General features: G+C 36.8%; 1 protein-coding gene across 1 annotated transcript; it reads right to left on the reverse strand.

Moving 5' to 3' along the window:
• Positions 1–15,934: 15,934 nt before the first annotated feature.
• On the reverse strand, positions 15,935–17,814 carry LOC134791067 (uncharacterized). The gene is made up of 2 exons (XM_063762097.1): positions 17,169–17,814; positions 15,935–16,491 (listed from the first exon to the last, which is right to left on the reverse strand). Exons 1-2 carry the CDS (start codon positions 17,450–17,452, stop codon positions 16,128–16,130), a joined length of 648 nt encoding a protein of 215 aa, XP_063618167.1. The 5' UTR covers positions 17,453–17,814; the 3' UTR covers positions 15,935–16,127.
• Positions 17,815–18,235: the final 421 nt, after the last annotated feature.

Below are 18,235 nucleotides of genomic sequence, written 5' to 3' on the forward strand. Positions count from 1 at the left end.
AGGTACCTGGTGCATATACTTACAAAAAAACACTTATTATTTCACTGAATTCGACTAAAATATTGAAATAGGATAATTCATTGCCAGTCAAGTGTAATAGGGAAACCTGAAAAATTGGGATAGTGGTTGGTATTTAATTTTGTCGTGTGTCATTTTCATGTCGCCTGGATTGGGTATACTTTATTCCCGTAACCATGTTTCTATACTTTTCCCGGCACATCACTAGCTGACTTTCATTCGAACAGGCAATCTGGCTAAAAGGTCCACTTTGCGAAGACCCGCCCGCCTATTTCGTCTCCAGTGAAGTCCGTTGGGCAGTCGTACGAACGGGGCCCGGACACGTTTGTCAGCCTTCGATTATGTATGCCACGGGAGATTCATTAAAGATATCGGGAGCTCTTTATTTGAGATAATTATTACAATGTCCAGATTGTCCATGATAGTATTGATAGCTTGTAAACCTTATGACAAAGATAAGAGCTTATGAATTGATTAGTTACATAAATGAAGGGAGAATGGAATAGAATGAACAGGATAATTTTTGCACCCTTTGGGTAACGAAACACGATAAAATTTGACCCAGTAAATGAGATGACTTGGCACTTTTTCGCGCATCTTGGATGTCACCTGTCATTACTTTTCCCCCAATTAAAATGCCTGGCAATGTTATATTCGAATTAAATACATAATTAGCTATTATATCACACCAAATTCCAGAGCTCTATAAATTGTTTACCTTCAATTTATTTGACACCTCTCACACCCAGCGCTGAACAGTACGGCTACCACCAGTTTTGACATTGACATAACGCTCACGTTTACGTAATTTACTTTTTGTACATCTCGCTTGCACTAATATGCCAGTACGAGCGAGATGCATAGAAAGTAAGTTACGTAAACGTGAGCGTTATGTCAATGTCAAAACTGGTGGTAGCCGTACAGCTGCCAGGCGCCCGAATTCATTAATAATGATAGTATGGCACACTAACTAGAGGGATTTCGTTGCTCTATAAATTGCAAACCTATTTCCGTAGCTAGCTCTCCGTCTAGTAGTTCATACGTTGTTGTGCTTAATGCGATATCGCTGTTCTACTCTACTGCGTCTCTGCCAAAATTGCAGAGACCCAGATCTGCCTACTTTTACAGCCACTCAAAACCTAATTGTTGCAAATATGTCCAACTTTCGTCTGCCAGCCACTTATAAATTAAACTTCAATGTTCACAGAGATCGTAGGTACCTATGTCAGTTAAATGTCAAGGAAACAATGCATGTAAGCTTATTTCTCTGAGCCTCTTGTATTCTTCATTGTTTGTGGAGTTACAAGTACGCTACAATACAATTAATGCCTTTCAACTGAGGACAAAGTTGACAACACCCAGCTAAGTTATTCATAAGTTGTTTCTTTTGCGTACGAGTGTTCGTCTGTTCTTGCTTTGTGTTATGAGATGGAAATAGGATCATCTCATGACAGTGACAATGAAAGCGTAAGTACCTCTTTAAAGAAGTTAGTACAGTCGGTTCTCTAACATAAGTATCCAGTTATCTATACAACTATACAACTATATGGCAACTCGGGTGCTTAAGTTGGGGCCGACCGTACTTACTGCTAGGAAATATGTTATCTCTGGTCGAATGTAAACGGACGAGTGAAGAACGACTCACGTTAGACCGGGCCGTGGCCAGGCCGGAGCTTCCGGAGCTTCGTTTTCCATGGAAAGCACCACGTCATCACCGATCAGCTGTCATAGAAAATGGCATGTCGGACGCCTCGGCCCGGTCTAGCGTGAGTCATCCTTAAAGCGTGGATGGGTTAGTATTACAAGGCTGTTAATTCTATTTTACAAGGAGGTAGTAAGTAGTATGTTAACCTACTCAGTAGGTAGTTCATCATGACTTAGTCATTCAGTCATGACTTAGATTTAATGCAGTTAAGTAGGTCTGCAATTACTCTACCTACTTCAAAATTAAATTGTGACTAACTATTTCACAGTATTACTTTTAATAAAGGCTCTACCTGCAAAGTTCTTATCACGTAAAATATTCACGATATTAATTTTCAAAGGCAGCTAGTTGGCGAACAATTTGTACAAAGAGGGGTTATTAGGAGTTTGATAATAATTTATCGCCGGATGTAATATGAGAACGTTCACTATACTTCCTCAAACATGTTGTGTTCAATACATGTGTGTAGCGTCTATCAGTCACGAGCTCTTTCGATCCTAATGGGATAAAAAAATGTCCCAGTGTTTTTTTCCTATTGTGTTACCATTTCCCTGTATACTTTGTATGGCGGTAACAAAAAGGATAGTTTGAAAAATGTATAGAAATTTTAAGACACTTTTTTCTCCTATAAGGATGAAAAGGGCTCGAGATCCTGACTAGAAATAACACAAAAGTGGCAAAAAAGGTCACAATATATAAAAATGGCAAAAAATAAAAGAAACGCTCAGTTATGGATCTGATCAGGCGGTGTCAAAACGATTATGGTTGAAGAAGTGACGTTAAGGTACCGTTCGGTTTTAGACTACGCCAGCATTACTGCTGTTTTAATGCGGCACGTCATTGCTGCTGACTGCTTTGCTGCCGCAAATCGACCTAGCCAGTTGTACGTTGAAGAAAGAAGAAAACATTTGAAACCACAAAGTGAATGCCCTCATAACCATTAAAGCACCTCAGTGATGTCGGGATACTAAGCGAAAACAAAATTAATTCCAAAACATAGTTTTAACGAGAAGTGCCAAAAGCAATTTAGCTTTTTGTTCGCCAAATTAAGTTCAGCGCAGCTATTTCTTCCGCTTACCGAGCGCGTATTTTTTCACGGCTGAGACGTACTCGTATGATAACGAAATTATTATATTTTTTTAAATTAAGAGAATGTACGCCGAGATTTGAACTGAAGCTTATGCAATTGCGGAGTATACTTCCACAATACATGCTTCATTGTAAAGGAAGCGCTTAACGAGTTCAACCGAGAGCTGCTACCTACCTCACCAGCAGCGCCGATGTCTCTAACCGTATTGACAATCATCCTACCTACTCTAAATAATACCTAGTAACAATTTCTACGTTGTGGTATGTCTGGCGGCTTAGTTTTTATTTGGTACACGGATAGCTTATAAGATGCAGTAAGATACAGGATCCTTTTTTTCTCGGGATTTGAACTCGGCTGATGTGAAAGTTATTGAAAAGATTGTAATAATGTAGAGTGGAGCAGTTTAACAACTTCTAAAAGAACGAAGTCGGGCGGAGATTACTTAGTAATAAATAAGTAATAAAATAACGCACTGCCAAGTACCTACTCTCTAACTAATCGAATCGAATCTCTCTAACTAATAACCTGTACTAAGGCGTATACTTACTGGTTGTGCCAAGGGGATGCGTTAAGCAATAGCAACCACATCGCAGGACTTTTTTCGTTCGTCGCTTATTAGCATGCGCGGCGGCACAGAGGTAATAGCTGTGACGACAGTTCCACTTTTTACCTTTCACGTGAAATGGTGGGGAATTTTCATACAAGGGTCAATTAACTTGCTGCTTATTGCCACCGCCATAGCCTCCTTGATTTTTATGGCATTTATTAAAAACAGATTTTTTTTGTGAGTATCACGTGCTCGTTCTATCCTGACAGGATAGATAATTTGTTCCAATTTGCACTTTTGGAACGTTGTTCAACAGAACGTTAGCACCATACCGAACTTATTACTTACATTGAAATTTGTAGATAGTTGTAACAAATAGGAAAAAAAGTAGAGAGAAAGAAGAGAGTGCCTCTTATATTTACTATTTACTGCAGCTGAGTGGTAAACTTCGAACACAACGACCCACTATTGAATTGAACTACAAAGCAATCTCCAGCGATTTGCCTCACATAGGTAGTTCCATGATAAAGCGTAGGTTTTCTAGTGTTTCAAGGGTATAATTGAAGTCAGATAAATCGCTGCCCCAATATTACAGTTCTATGTTACATTTTCAAGATAGTTGAAATTCGACTTAATGTCACTATGACAATGTTCAAATTTCAGTTCGATTAAAGTGAAACATAGAACCCTGTAATATTGGGGCAGCGAAATATCAACTCTGTTAAAGTGACGTTTACATTGACGCCACAGGCATTTTATGATTTTAAAAGGCTTAAAGGTAAACTTTACAAATTTTACATAAAAACCCGTCCAATGTCGAAAGCAACAGACATGGCTAGATGCTGTAACCTAAAATTCGGACGTGCCCCCGGGACGAGGCAAATTTAATTTAGTAACCGCACGTCAGGCGTTTGTAGGCTATATGTCCACTGGCTGAACTGGCTATACGAGTTCAAGTTAAGCGGGTCGGCTAATGAGATGAAACTTATTTTACACCGAAATCAGCTAGTGACTTCGTTAATGAAAAATCTGAACTTACCTTTAAATTATAACTATAGGTATAGTAACATGTTTTCTTACCAATTTAGTCCGCTCCGGGCCGGACACGGCCCGGTGTAACGTGAGTCATCCATTAGGGTTCTTTATTAACCACGGAAACAAATTTAGGATTTATTACTTCTTGAAATATTTACAAATGCTTAATATCATAGTTTTAAGCTATGCTTAAAAACTCTTAGCCAGCTACTATAGCCTCAACTGACATGAAAAGGGCGGTCGCATTAATTATTTATCTATTCATTCGGGCAGGTCAGACATTCACCGTAAATTAATTGCTGGATGAGGGACGAGCATTTCATTAGTAGGGCTGGGCTTCTGCGGAACGTTCTATAAATAGTTTAACAAACAGCATTTATGACCTCCTTGGGCATCTATATTGCCTAATGTTAAAGCTTCACCTGATTATAGGTTAGCCCACTACTGGCCACGGACCATCTCCAATATTAAACTATGGGAATTGACCGGATAAAACCCTTTAGCTAAAGAGATACTTCTGCGGAAATGGCGCTGGATAGGACATATTTTAAAGGCGAAAGAGCCACCTATTCAAGCAAGGGCTGGCTTGGAAAATCCCCGAAAAAAGGGGCAAGGTCGCCCACGTACCACCTGGAGGCGCACTCTGGCGCACAGTGGAAAAGGAGGTTGGCCTCGGCTAGGCGGAACTGGAGGAGGCCGCGCTGGATCGCGAAAAATGGGAATCACTTCTGAGAGCCCTATGTCCCTTATGAGGGATAAAAGGATACCATCATCACCGTACCGTGACGAAAAACGAATAAGACAAATACCACGCAGAGTTAGCTTGGTCTGACTCGTAGGTACTTTACTGCCAGTTATGTGCTTAACAATTTTGGGACCTAATGAGATGAAACTTATTTTACACCGAAATCAGCTCTTAGTGACTTCGTTAATGAAAAATCTCAACTTACCTTTAAATTACAACAATAGGAGGGTAAAGTAACATGTTTTTTACCAATTTAGTAAGATCAAGATTATTTATTGGCAAAGCACAATTTAAGTTCAATTTTATATCAGTTTGTAAACCATAATTATAAATATATAAAAATAAACTTACACTGCGATACAACGAGCAAGGGCCTATTTAAGATAGTTATTAATTTATTTTAGTATGAGTATTGTAGTACCTCTGTATATTTAATTATGTAAATAAATGTTTTTTCCTAAAAAAGGGATTAGATTATTTCTGTGCCTCCAGTGTAAAAGGGTTTAACTCGAGTTTGACCAAATTACAAATTTTGCCAGTACAAGGTTTATTTCATGAAACTAAAGTAAAGTTTAATCTTAGTGAACAAATTACATTTCAAGAAACATTCGGTGTAAATAAATCGAAATTCACTGAGATCTATTTCAACTACCGGGTCTAGTGAATAACGGTAAAACTTAAGTTTTTTATTATTCACAAAAAAATTTAGGATGTCATGATGTGTAAAGGGGTATAAATAATTTACTTTAACCGTTTTTCACCATCTAGTTTCGCTAAATTGCGTTAATGATTTTGGTTAATGTTTACTTAGATTCCTTTGCATATTTAATTTTTTTGTTGATCAATGTGAAATAAAGTAAATTTTGCCCACTTATACAATTTTATTGTATTCATTATATACTTCACGTTCATATTCAGAAATGAAGTGTTACTATAAAATTTAATAAACTGATCGATGTTGTGCAAAATGGTGGAAGTCAATAGGATGCGCGGGGTGCAGAAGAGGGGTCTGTGGCGCGTACGCCGCTCGGCTCCCGAGAGTCCCGCTCGTGTAATCATGACTCATGCCAGCTTTTATAACTACAGTGTGCTATGGAAAATTGAAGTCACTGCGAGAAAGGTAAACGAAAAAAAGGAAAAGTTGTTGTTTATTGATGTGAGCGAATTCAAATATCAAAAAGAAAGCCATGTACAAGAAAAGACATCTGGAAGATTGATTATGGAATAATTAGGGAACAAAAAAAAACAAAGATGAGGAAGAAAAACCAACAAGTACGAGTACAACTGTCATGTTGTACTGAACCATTAGCAGTATCAGCAGAGAAATTAAAGATATTAAGTCACTCTTTAATTACATTGATATTCTTCTTTTTGGTTTGATTTTTACCATCATTCAAATAAAAAATAATGTTTAGTTCCCAAAATGGTTTCTTTACACAATACAAAAGTTCAAAAAGATTTTAGCAACACTAGAGAAAGTGCAGGTTAACCTTTTCACACATTCCTTATTTTTGTGAAAAGGGATATAAGTTTTTTTTTAAAGCCAATATTTCTGTTGCTTTCACATAAGTCAGGTTAATTTAAATGACAAGTTATAATTCATCACTTAAACTATCTAAACTAATAACAAAAATCATTTTTTTTTGAGATAATGCAGAGAAAACACGGTTTGAAACGTTTTTCGGCCATACTGAAAAATGGCATTTTTTTAGTTTAACCCTTTTACACTGGAGGCACAGATTTAAACATTTTACATTTTTCCTATTCAGGTAACGCTCGAGGTATAAATAATACATTAACATAACACTAGTTAATATAGAAAGCGTAATACAAGCCTCAACTGTAGCTATTTCCAAACACGTGTGTTCAATGCTCGAAACCTTATAAATGTTGGTAATCCGTATTTGCTCCGACAAGCCATCGTTTTACGAGGGGATAACAAACGGGCCCTGTCACAATTAATACGTCTGTCATAACTTTAGTTTCACGTGCTTAAAATAGAATATGAGCATGTGTGTAACTCTAAAGGGGCCCACTGATTAACATCCGCCGGACGGTATCGGCCTGTCAGTTAGAACAAAATTTTGACAGTTCCGAACAACTGACAGGCCGATACCGTCCGGCGGACTGTTAATCAGTGGGCCCCTTAACACAGTACCATCACCCACACTGTTGACTGTCCATTGGTGGACCTTATGCCTTTTGCAATAAGGTCTACCGATGTACAGGTTAAGAGTGTTGCTGGTTTGTACGTTAAAAGTACCTGCCGTTCGGCCCCAATTTCACCACGGCTACAATTGTCAGTGACATATGTCGAGCGACAATAGGGTATTATACTGTATTTAAAATAAATTATTTTACACCATGCATGAAACAAAGCACCAGATAATTATTAGAAAAACACAAGTTCTATTTAATTAATCGGATAGAAATACAAAAAGTAGGTGATTTGACCGTGATGTCACGATGTAATGTTTCATATAAATTTCATATTAGCAAATCGTTTTGACATTTCTAAAAAAGTAACTGATTTGACTAGTAGGAAAATACCCTATTGTCAAGCGATAGGTACATATTACAATTTTATGAAATATTTTCTATAGAAATACTTACAAACATGACAGGCATTTTGCTACAATTGTATGTATTACAATTATGTTGTGAAACAAGAATTATTTTTTCTAGTCGACATATTTGTAGAATAAAAAATAATTTATTGACCCAAAAAAGAAAAACATAATAATAACAGCATAGGTACCTTCAGATCCACAGCGCAGTCTTCGTCATCATACAGATAGCTCATCCACCTCAGGTTTCGTCAAAATAAAATGTATACGTTCACATATGTCATCTGCAACATGCATCGTCAAATTTAAAAGGAAAGAGGAAGGAAGGAGGATTTGTAGAATTGTCGGTGAATCTTGACAGGAAATGAGTTATATATGTCGGAATTTCGTGACAATTGTCGTGTTTCTTGTGACAATTGTCATAAACTTAGCAAGATAAATATCTGTTTTTTCCGATATAATAAAGTTTTACTTAATAATACAATGATGTTGGCAAACGGGAATACGGCCCGCCCGATGGTAAGCGGTAACCGTAGCCCATGGATGCCTGTGACGTCAGCAACAGTGATGTTTTACAATTGTCGCACCTGTCACCGTGGTGAAATTGGGGCCAGATTGAGAATACACCGGCGTTACTGCTGCAGTATTGCATGGCGACATTATTGCCGACTGCTTTGCCGCAAATTTAAATATCGGGGCAGCAACATTTTTTTTTCATTTGCGGCAGCACTTGACTGCCGTCAGCAGTAATGTCACGCTGCATTTTTATGCACTAAAATGCTGCATTACTGCAAGAAAAAGTTGAATTTGACGTTTCGTAGAGAAATGCAGTCACCAGCAATACTGCTGTAGTATTGCAGCGCGACATTATTGCCGACTGCTTTGCTGCCGCAAATTTAAATATCGGGGCAGCAACATATTTTTTTTTCATTTGCGGCAGCACTGCAGTCAGCAGTAATGTCACGCTGCATTTTTATGCACTAAAATGCTGCATTACTGCAAGAAAAAGTTATATTGAATTTGACGTTACGTGCAGAAATACAGGCGGCAGCATTACTGCAGCAGTATTGCAGCGCAATATTACTGCCGGATGTATTGATGCTGCAAATGTCTATATTGTTGTTGATGCCTTGACTTTCGTTTGCTTGCGCGTTGGAGGGACTGCCATCTTGTGGCCTAAATCGGAACCTTAAACTTTACCATTCATGTATCGTATTTACTTGTAAAAAACCGGACAAGTGCGAGTCGGTCTCGCCCACTGAGGGTTCCGTAGTATTTATTGTTATAGCGGCAACAGAAATACATCATCTGTGAAAATTTCAACTTTCTATCACGATTCATGAGATACAGCCTGGTGACAGACAGACGGACACATAGACAGACAGTGGAGTCTTAGTAAAATAGGGTCTCGATTTTACCCTTTGGGTACGGAACCCTAAAAACACATATAAACATAATTTCATACAAAGTAATTTAATTTGTTCTTAGAGTACGTTAACCTTTTGGACGCCAATGACCGATATATCCGCACCGCAGGTTCAACGCCAAAGACTGATTAATCGGTCACAGACCACAGAGCAACATAGACCTACGTGCATATGCATAAAGTTCAATTTCAGTTTTGACACTTCGGTAACGTGGCGTCCGCGTGACAGCTTTTGTGTTTGACACGGCGTCGAAAAGGTTAAGCCTGTTTTCACGTAACACCGCACGTCAATACATGTAATTTCTAAAGTACACTTAATATAAGATGGCGGGTAATAATTCAATTAACGCATTAATCATGGCTGACTAAAAGCTTATTATTTCATAAAAGCACCCGGGAAAATAATATATTTCCTGTCGAAACGGAGACGAGGAAGTAACAAAGATTGCCAACTTCCGTATATATATTTTGTAAAAGCAGGAAACGTCTTTGATCAAATCTGTGTACGTATTTTTTTAGGGTTCTGTGCCCAAAGGGTAAAACGGGGCCCTATTACTAAGACTCCGCTGTCCGTCCGTCCGTCCGTCTGTCACCAGGCTCTATCTCACGAACCGTGATAGCTAGACAGTTGAAATTTTCACAGATGATGTATTTCTGTTGCCGCTATAACAACAAATACTAAAAAGTACGGAACCCGCGGTGGGCGAGTCCGACTCGCACTTGTCCGGTTTTTTAGTTGAATCGAATGGTTGGCACAACTAATTGAGCATCCGGTATGGATACGGAACGAATGGGAAATGTAGGATTGATTTTGTTACTGAGGGAGTATTAAGTTGCGTTTCTCATAATTGTTGTACGTTATAAAGAGCTTATCACTTAATTCAGTTACCTAAGAAGTGCCTAGTTGAGCGGTCCCGCAAACCAGTAGGTGACGCCATTTATCCCCTATAATATAATTATGTTTGCCTCGTCTTGACTTTGGCGTCTGAACTTTTTGAGAGAGTTATATAATAAAGTAGTTATAACAGGGTAACCGGAGGTCAAAGTGTTTAAAAACAGACTTGGTTGATTCTTAGATACCGGGTGTCTCCTGCAACACGCGCAAATAATAAAAACATATGTTGTTATCATCAAACTATAAAACGTTTGTTCAAAAACTTTTAAAAATTATCTAGTCTTTAGATTGTCTCTTTTTATAAAACAAGATTAGGTTTGCTTTGAAATACTACCAGTTTTTATTATCTATCTATCTTGGTTAAATTTAGCAATGAATCTTAATAAGAAGCCGATGTTTAGATGAGTTTCCATACACCTGTATTATTTAAGAACATATTGCGTACTTATTTAAGGCAGCGGTCAGCAACCTTTTAGCAGCCAAGGGCCACATAGGAGTTAAGGAAGTTGATCGGGCCGCACTTTGTTAATATGTGTGACTTTATCAGACATTCTTGTTTGACAATATTACATACAAAATAGCCAGGAGGGCTCGCGCAAGTGAGAGGTTCGCGGGCCGCATGCGGCCCGTTGTTGCCGACCGCTGATTTAAGGAAAGGAAGTTTGTAACTAATTTCAGATGAAGATATTGAGCTCTTTGGAAGTACTTTCTAATTAACATGGCTCCTCCGTTTGCCTCAAGTTTTAATCTTTGAATGGTAATTAATGTATGTTATGTATGAACTTAATCTTTGTTTAATGCTTTAAGTATTAACGGCTTACCAACAGGCGGCCTAATTTTCCAATATAATGTTAGTTAAGTATCAATACTTATATACATGTAAATTTGTTCCTCGTTAAAATTAAAGAAGCTGAACAAACTGCCCGATATTTAACATAGAACTACATATAATCTAGATTATGATATAGGATAGAGTTATTACGGAACTGCAAAAATGGGAGAAGGAGGATACCTACAGTCTATTTCTGAGCAGGTGAAGTCCCGGGCAAAGTCCCGGGCAGAGACTAGAGGAACATAATTATAGCCCTTTACCACAACATAATTTTGACAACTGCCCACAACAAAGAAAGCACATATAGCTATCATTCTTTGGGCTAGGGGAACTCAGTGTCTCACAGTCTTAAACAAGTGCTTTGTTATTTATTAACAAATGACAACCCGACCAGAAAAGATAATATAGGAAAGAGAATTTAGACTAGAGGTGGATTGTCAAAGTAAATTATGTAGTAGTTATTTGTTAAATATCATAAAGTATCGCCTTCTACTCGAGATTAGACCAAAGGTATGGCGCCATCGCTCGAAAAGATGGCACCATACCTTTGGCCTATTTCGAATAGATGGCGATACTTTTTGACATTTAACTAATTTAACACATATCAGTGAAAGAATAAGGATCAAAGTCAAATGGCGCTCTAAAAGTTTTAATCATTTGTGTCGAAAGATGGCACAAAATGTACAAACTACATAATTTACTTTGACAATCCGCCTCTATTTCAAATTCACTATGGATATAGCAACGGAAAATTTTGAGGGTGCTAGTAGGAAGCTGGTAGGAAGGATTTTTGATGAGATGACCAGTGTTGCATTTATACCGCCGTAAGGCAAGTAATTTGATATCAAAAAGTTAAGATAAGGTATACCTATTGTTTCCAAGAAAAACATCCGAATTATTCCTTTTAATGTCAGTTAAAAATAAACAACAAAACGTTCATTAATTACAAAAACATTTCGAAAGAAAGTCTCCAACAAAACGGGATAAAACTCCAATCAGTGGTATCTCCAGTTATCAAACAATTCCAGCAAAAGATTAATGCAGCAGAAAAGCGTTCAAAAGAGGGATAAGACTTGTGAAAAATATTCCAAAGCGGTCCTTAATGACACAGGCTGTACAGTACAGAGGAATACAGAAGTTTATGTGTCTTTTAAAGTAAAGTTGAAGTCACCCGGGTAAATGCATGTATTCCGGAGCGGGTATTATGGCCAAAAAGTGCGGCCGAAAAAGTAGTCATAAAAGTATTTTTCGAATAGCTTGGGTAAGGATATAGATGTCATCTAAACAGTTTTGCATTTTAAGATAATAAATTGTGTAGAGATTACATCTGTCAACGTACCTAAGCTGTTTGAGATATACAAGGATTGTATCTCATTTTGATTACGGAATTGGCCACGTCATTTGGATAATAATGCCGATGTGACGAAAATCAATTTCGATATTATTTATTTATTTATTTATTTATTACTCAAATAAGTGACACAGCATTACAGTAAAAACTAAGGCACTGTGAAACTACACAATAAGAATACAAGAAAACAACAAAAAAACTACAAATAAAAACAGCGTGGCTCCGTTGCGTCGTCTGAGTCGGCGTAGGATTCGGCAGGTTGCCCCGGTACCGTCGAAACACCACACCCTTCGGCCACTCGGCCTTCGGCTTTTTGGATATGGCTTGTGTAAGTAAGACACTCCTCTAGTTTGATGCTTTCTGAACATTTTCATAGTTTACTGTGATCAGTGACACACCTGTCTTGATCAGGGATCAAGACACGTGTGTCTTGATCGCTGATAGGCTTCAGAGTCGCCTTTAAGATAGCTTACCCCTATGCCGGAAACCTTGCACAGTTGTGTAAACTTTTGTATGGACTGACGTTTATCTGACATGGCTATTTGTACGTGACGTACAAATCATGTAGAAATAGCCATACAATTGACGTGCCCCTCTCCCGCAAAAATCGGCAGACTGTTTTGTACAGAAAATCACAACCAAGGCGTCTCCAGTTACCTACTAAATGCTCTAAGCTGATAGGGGTAAGTACATTTTGATTAGCAAAAAAAGTAACAGTGATATTCGGATCCTATATAGATCCGTGGTTGAAATAGGTATAAAACAAACAGTTTACGTAATTAAATTTATATTTATAAATTTATATAATAATATATTGGTCAATATTCTGCGATTTTAGTTTTCTGTGCAGAAACGGTCTTTGATGAGAAGCTTTAAATACTCATTACAGGCAGCTTACAACGAAACAACAAAAAATTCAACATCAATTTTAGATTTTTTAAATTTTAACAGAAAGGTTAAATTGTGTTAACAACGTTAACAGATAAGCGACACCCGGCCCTACAGTATAGCGATAGCGGTACACCCTGAAATTCGGGAATCAGCTGCAAATGGTGTTAAAGGTATGAAAATCGGCACGATTAATCTTTAGGCCATTTGGATCAATTTGACCCGTAGCACCAAAAAAAAAACAAACGGAAAGGAGTTATGACGTCATCTTTTTTTTGTATGGAAAACAAATAATTTTTGTTCAGAAACCTATCGTGTGTTCATCATGGTTCCCATATAACGACGATATATATAATATATACATATATATATAAGCCCTGGTAAGGGCATTTATTTGTGTGATGATGATGATGAACACACAAATAAATGCCCTTACCAGGATTCGAACCTGGGACCTCCTGCTTCATAGGCAGGGTCACTATCGACTAGGCTAGGAGGCCGTTTCATTGATAAATCGATAGATAAAAATTTGTAATAAAAAAAAATACTAAAACTAAATATTTTCGAAATTAATTTCTTGGGGTTAGATATGACGATATTGGGTATTACTTGAGGTATATTTTACAAAAAATAATTCAACCGTTTCGTATCTGGAGGAGCCCAAACTTGGTATGTTTTGAAAATTATTTTTATTTGAATTGAATGCAAGTGACGGAAATATAATAATGTGATATATTTCAGAACCGGCTCAAAATGCCCTTTCATTTAATACCACACACGATAGGTTTCAGAACATTTTTTTATATTCCATACAAAAAATAGATGACGTCATAACTCCTTTCCGTTTGTTTTTTTTTTGGTGCTTCGGGTCAAATTGATCCAAATGGCCTAAAGATTAATCGTGCCGATTTTCATATCTTTAACACCATTTGCAGCTGATTTTGGTCAACCGCTAGTACTAGTATACAAGATACTACAATATACAAGTATAGTATACAAGGTACTAGCAAGTAATAGTATAGTATACTGGCTACTGAAATATTACCCAAAGTTTTGGCGGGAAATTAAAAAAATCTTGGGCTGGTCACACTGTGTGTAGTAGGAATTATAGTTTTGATACTAGAAAATATTTTTGATTTTCTGTGGACACGTAAGGTACCTAAGGAAATAAGTTAAATATACGTTGACGTGCACTCAAAGTCAGCTCACATAATTTCTACCACTATTTAAAGTACAGTTAACGACAAACACATAAGTTTACGTTCCAATGTTTTGATTTTATTGATATTTTCCAGAACTTCTCGTTTATCCGTTTTTTTACACACTTGTCCTGTTTATGAGATTCAGGTATTAATAAATTCACGTACTTAATCAAAGTTATAGGGAAATGTTAGAACTAGTACTTAAAGTATCAAAATATTAATAGAGCACCAACCTACTAAATTGATTCCGACTTGTAAACATTGCAGTTTTTCGTTATAAAACGCTTCACGTCGACTTCGCACACTGTCGTAATTATTTACGAGCTTAAATAATAGTTTGTGGACCACACTCGGTATAGTAATTATTAATATTATTTAAGTATTATTTAAAATAAACGCCTTATAAACCGCGAACAATTTGAATGAATGACATAAATTGACAACAGACTTTTAACTTTTTTTAAAAGCATAGACATTTGGTGATACAACAACGAAATATTCGTCAACAAAATTTGGCTAGCCAGACTCTACCCTAGGGTTAAACCAAGAAAAGTCTGCAGCGATTTTGATAGTCCACGCAGTGTACCTAAGTGTTATTTTAAACGTCAAACTTCTATGAAATTATGACGTATAAATAACACTTGCACTGCGTGGGCTGTCAAAATCGCTGCAGACTTTTCTTGGTCTAACTCTACATATCTATGCCTAGTGCATACGTAGGCCTATGCACTAAAACTAATGTAAACCTACTTAGATTTTTTTTCTTTAAACACTTTCTTTAATTTTAATTTAAGTAACTAATTGCTCCAGGTTTTGGGCGATTCCGAATCTTCAAATTAATAACCCATAATTCTTTCTTGTCAGAATCCATTACTGATCTCACTTGACAATTGGAAGTGATTCGGAAATAGAATACACCTTCTAAATATTTTTATCGGCGGGACATGGCTATTGCGGAAATGCCCCGCGTGTCTCCGCGTCGAGGCAACTATAATTAAGACCGTCTCATATTAAAATGCCTCGACATTATTATTAACTGCATTCCTGTGTCGCACTGGATCTCATAAAGCCACAGACATATTGTCAGTAAGGTTTGAACTTTGTAAGAAGACATGAAAACTGGTAAACATTGCTTGTTTTTAAATTTAGTATAAATATTATTATAAATAATAAGAGAAACTTGTGGATACAGTTTTCATTGCGTTTGACTATATATTAACCTACTTACATTTAAGTAGGTACTTAGGTTTTGTTATATTTAGCAAAACAGCCAATTTATTATTTCGAGGTTTATTTGGACTTAACTGAATGTAATCATTTTGACATTACTCACAATTATTACAAGAAAAATAATGAGACATACGGCTCGATTCGGAAAATGAATTAGATTTCTAATAGAATTCAACAAATTACGATACGGATAATTTAAAGATATTTGTAAGATAGATATGTCAAATTTGATGTTTCCGCGATACTGGAGGTCCTCTTGAACGATTTCGACAAGTTATGACAGATATCCAAGTCACATCTAGTCGATATCTAATGTAGATCTAGTTGATCTCTAAATCGTCTCATGATCTTGTGATTATCTCGAAATCCGAATAGGCCTGATAGAAAACGTAAAAAACTTACGTGTCAATATGTTTATTTTAATATTAATCTTCTCGGGTTCAACAGTTCATCATAATATGAACATTATTTTTATTTTAAGAAAGCGTACGTGGGAGATTCATTATTGGTACGTGGAAAATAAATAAGCAATTCATTCATGCACAAGATGTAAGACCTAAATATTCCAAAAATATTGTATTATCATTACAAACAACTTAGTTTTTCATAGTTACATCTTGAGTTGAAGGAGGTTCATGGGCCTCTGGTAAGATGGCAGTAGCTGTGCCATTATCAATCTTCCTGTATTGAAAATTGGGTAGATTTCTCTTTGCCGAATCGACTGAATCTCTAAGTCTTTCGGCTGAGATCTTAGCAGAAAGTTGGGTTTCCTCCTGGCATTCTTTGACGAGGTCCCTCATGTCGCCGTCAGCCATGGGTGCTATGGCTTGGGAGCCCACTTCGTGATGGCGCTTGAGTTCGTTGTCGATGCGGAGTAACTTTTCTTTGCTGGTATGGGTACGCCATGGTCGCATAGGATCGGCTCCAGAAAGAACGCTTTCTTTATATTCCTTTTTGGCTCTGTAAATAAGTAGATAAGTAAATATTGTTTATTGTACCAATAACTTTACAATATTTTAATGTATACAAATATTTTATTTAGAATTTAAAGATGATTTAACATAGTTTCGCTTTAGGATTAAAGTAGTTTGACAGTTTTTCTTTTTTAAAGTGTTAAAAACACAACACACATTGTGTAAAGAGCACAAACACTACCTATGATCCATTTGAGTTTAACTAACATAATTATGTAGGTCGAAAAAGTATATATTTTATAAAAATATATTGAAGAATAGGTACCCTAGGATTAAATTAAATCTGTCCTTTCTCCTATTCAAGATTAGGAATAAGTCGAATCTAATGAGCATCTAGCCTAGACCACTATATCGTCGGTTTCAGCCTATTTAAATACGCTGTTCTACGGACATAGGCCTTATTACATCGTACAAGATGACTGATGATTATGCTAGTGAGTTTTGCAATGATTGTCGATTTCACACCTACAAATATTTACCATTGATCCTTCACGCTTTGACCGGCAACGTTTAACAGTCAAAACACGCGTACGGTTACAGTGTAATATGAACCTTCGTGAATCCCGATAAGGTTTACACTGGTGCGTTATATTTGATTGACGTGGCATTCAAATTATTAAAGGATCACTTAGTTTGTATTTTATTATAAATTACGATACTAACCGTTTTCCCTTAGCAAGTAATTCGCGCAGTTTTCTCTCATTTTCTTCCAGTAACCCTTTGTCAACCTTATACGGATTCTCGTCAAATGTTTCCGTCTCTCTGGCAACCCGGTCCCTCATCTCTTCCTCCTCAACCTCTTTATCAAACTTTTCGTGGAACAAATTCACTATATCTCGACAATTCTCCGTTAATTTCACTTCAGGCACTTCTAATCCTTGCAGAAGTTTGGCCAACTTCAATTTTTCCTCGTCTGTAGCCATCGTTTGATCGAGCCTTGTTGCCATAACAAACTCGTTGCCATGAGAACGGTTGACGTTAGTACATGAGGAAGGCGGTGACGATATCGTTTACTTTATCTTGTAGTCTTTCCTCGTAACCGTTCATCTGCCATAATATGTACGTACCCGCGAGGCACAGGAACAGGAGGACAGGAACTAAGATCCAACAGAGCTTAAATAATAGCGCGACTACTTGAAGAGGTAAAAACGCACTCATTTTTCGACGAATATGTACTTAGGGAAAGATATGGTATTTAATTGTTTAAATTATGAATTATCTTGTTAAAATAACTATAATTTTAGTTACTGTATTATCTGTTTTTGTTATCAAAGCATTTTGAAGTAGATGATGTTTGTTGACGCTTAGTTTGACCGATGGTTTCTGACATTTCAGAAAAATAGGTTGTCATATTGTGTGGCACAGATAACGCATGTAATTTGGTTTTGTTCCGGAAACAAGTAAAAGTAAAAATTACTGTGTCTGTTAGACTAAGATAAGTCTGCAACGATTTTGATAGCACACGCAGTGCCAGTGTTAATTTAACCGTCAAACTTCTATGAAATTATGATGTATAAATAACACTTGCACTACGTATGCTATCAAAATCGTTGCAGACTTTTCTTGGTCTAACTTTTATTTCTATTTGTTTATTTATATTTTACTTTTCTTCACTGACACGTTTATAACACATTTGCTACAACAAAGGGTCGAATTGCTACAAGGAATGTTTTAAATATGAATCACTTCATGGTGTTTGATTAAGTTGAAATTTGGAGTACTTCCGTAAT

The sequence above is a fragment of the Cydia splendana genome, chromosome 5 (genome assembly GCF_910591565.1).
Source record: "Cydia splendana chromosome 5, ilCydSple1.2, whole genome shotgun sequence".
NCBI lineage: Eukaryota > Metazoa > Arthropoda > Insecta > Lepidoptera > Tortricidae > Cydia > Cydia splendana.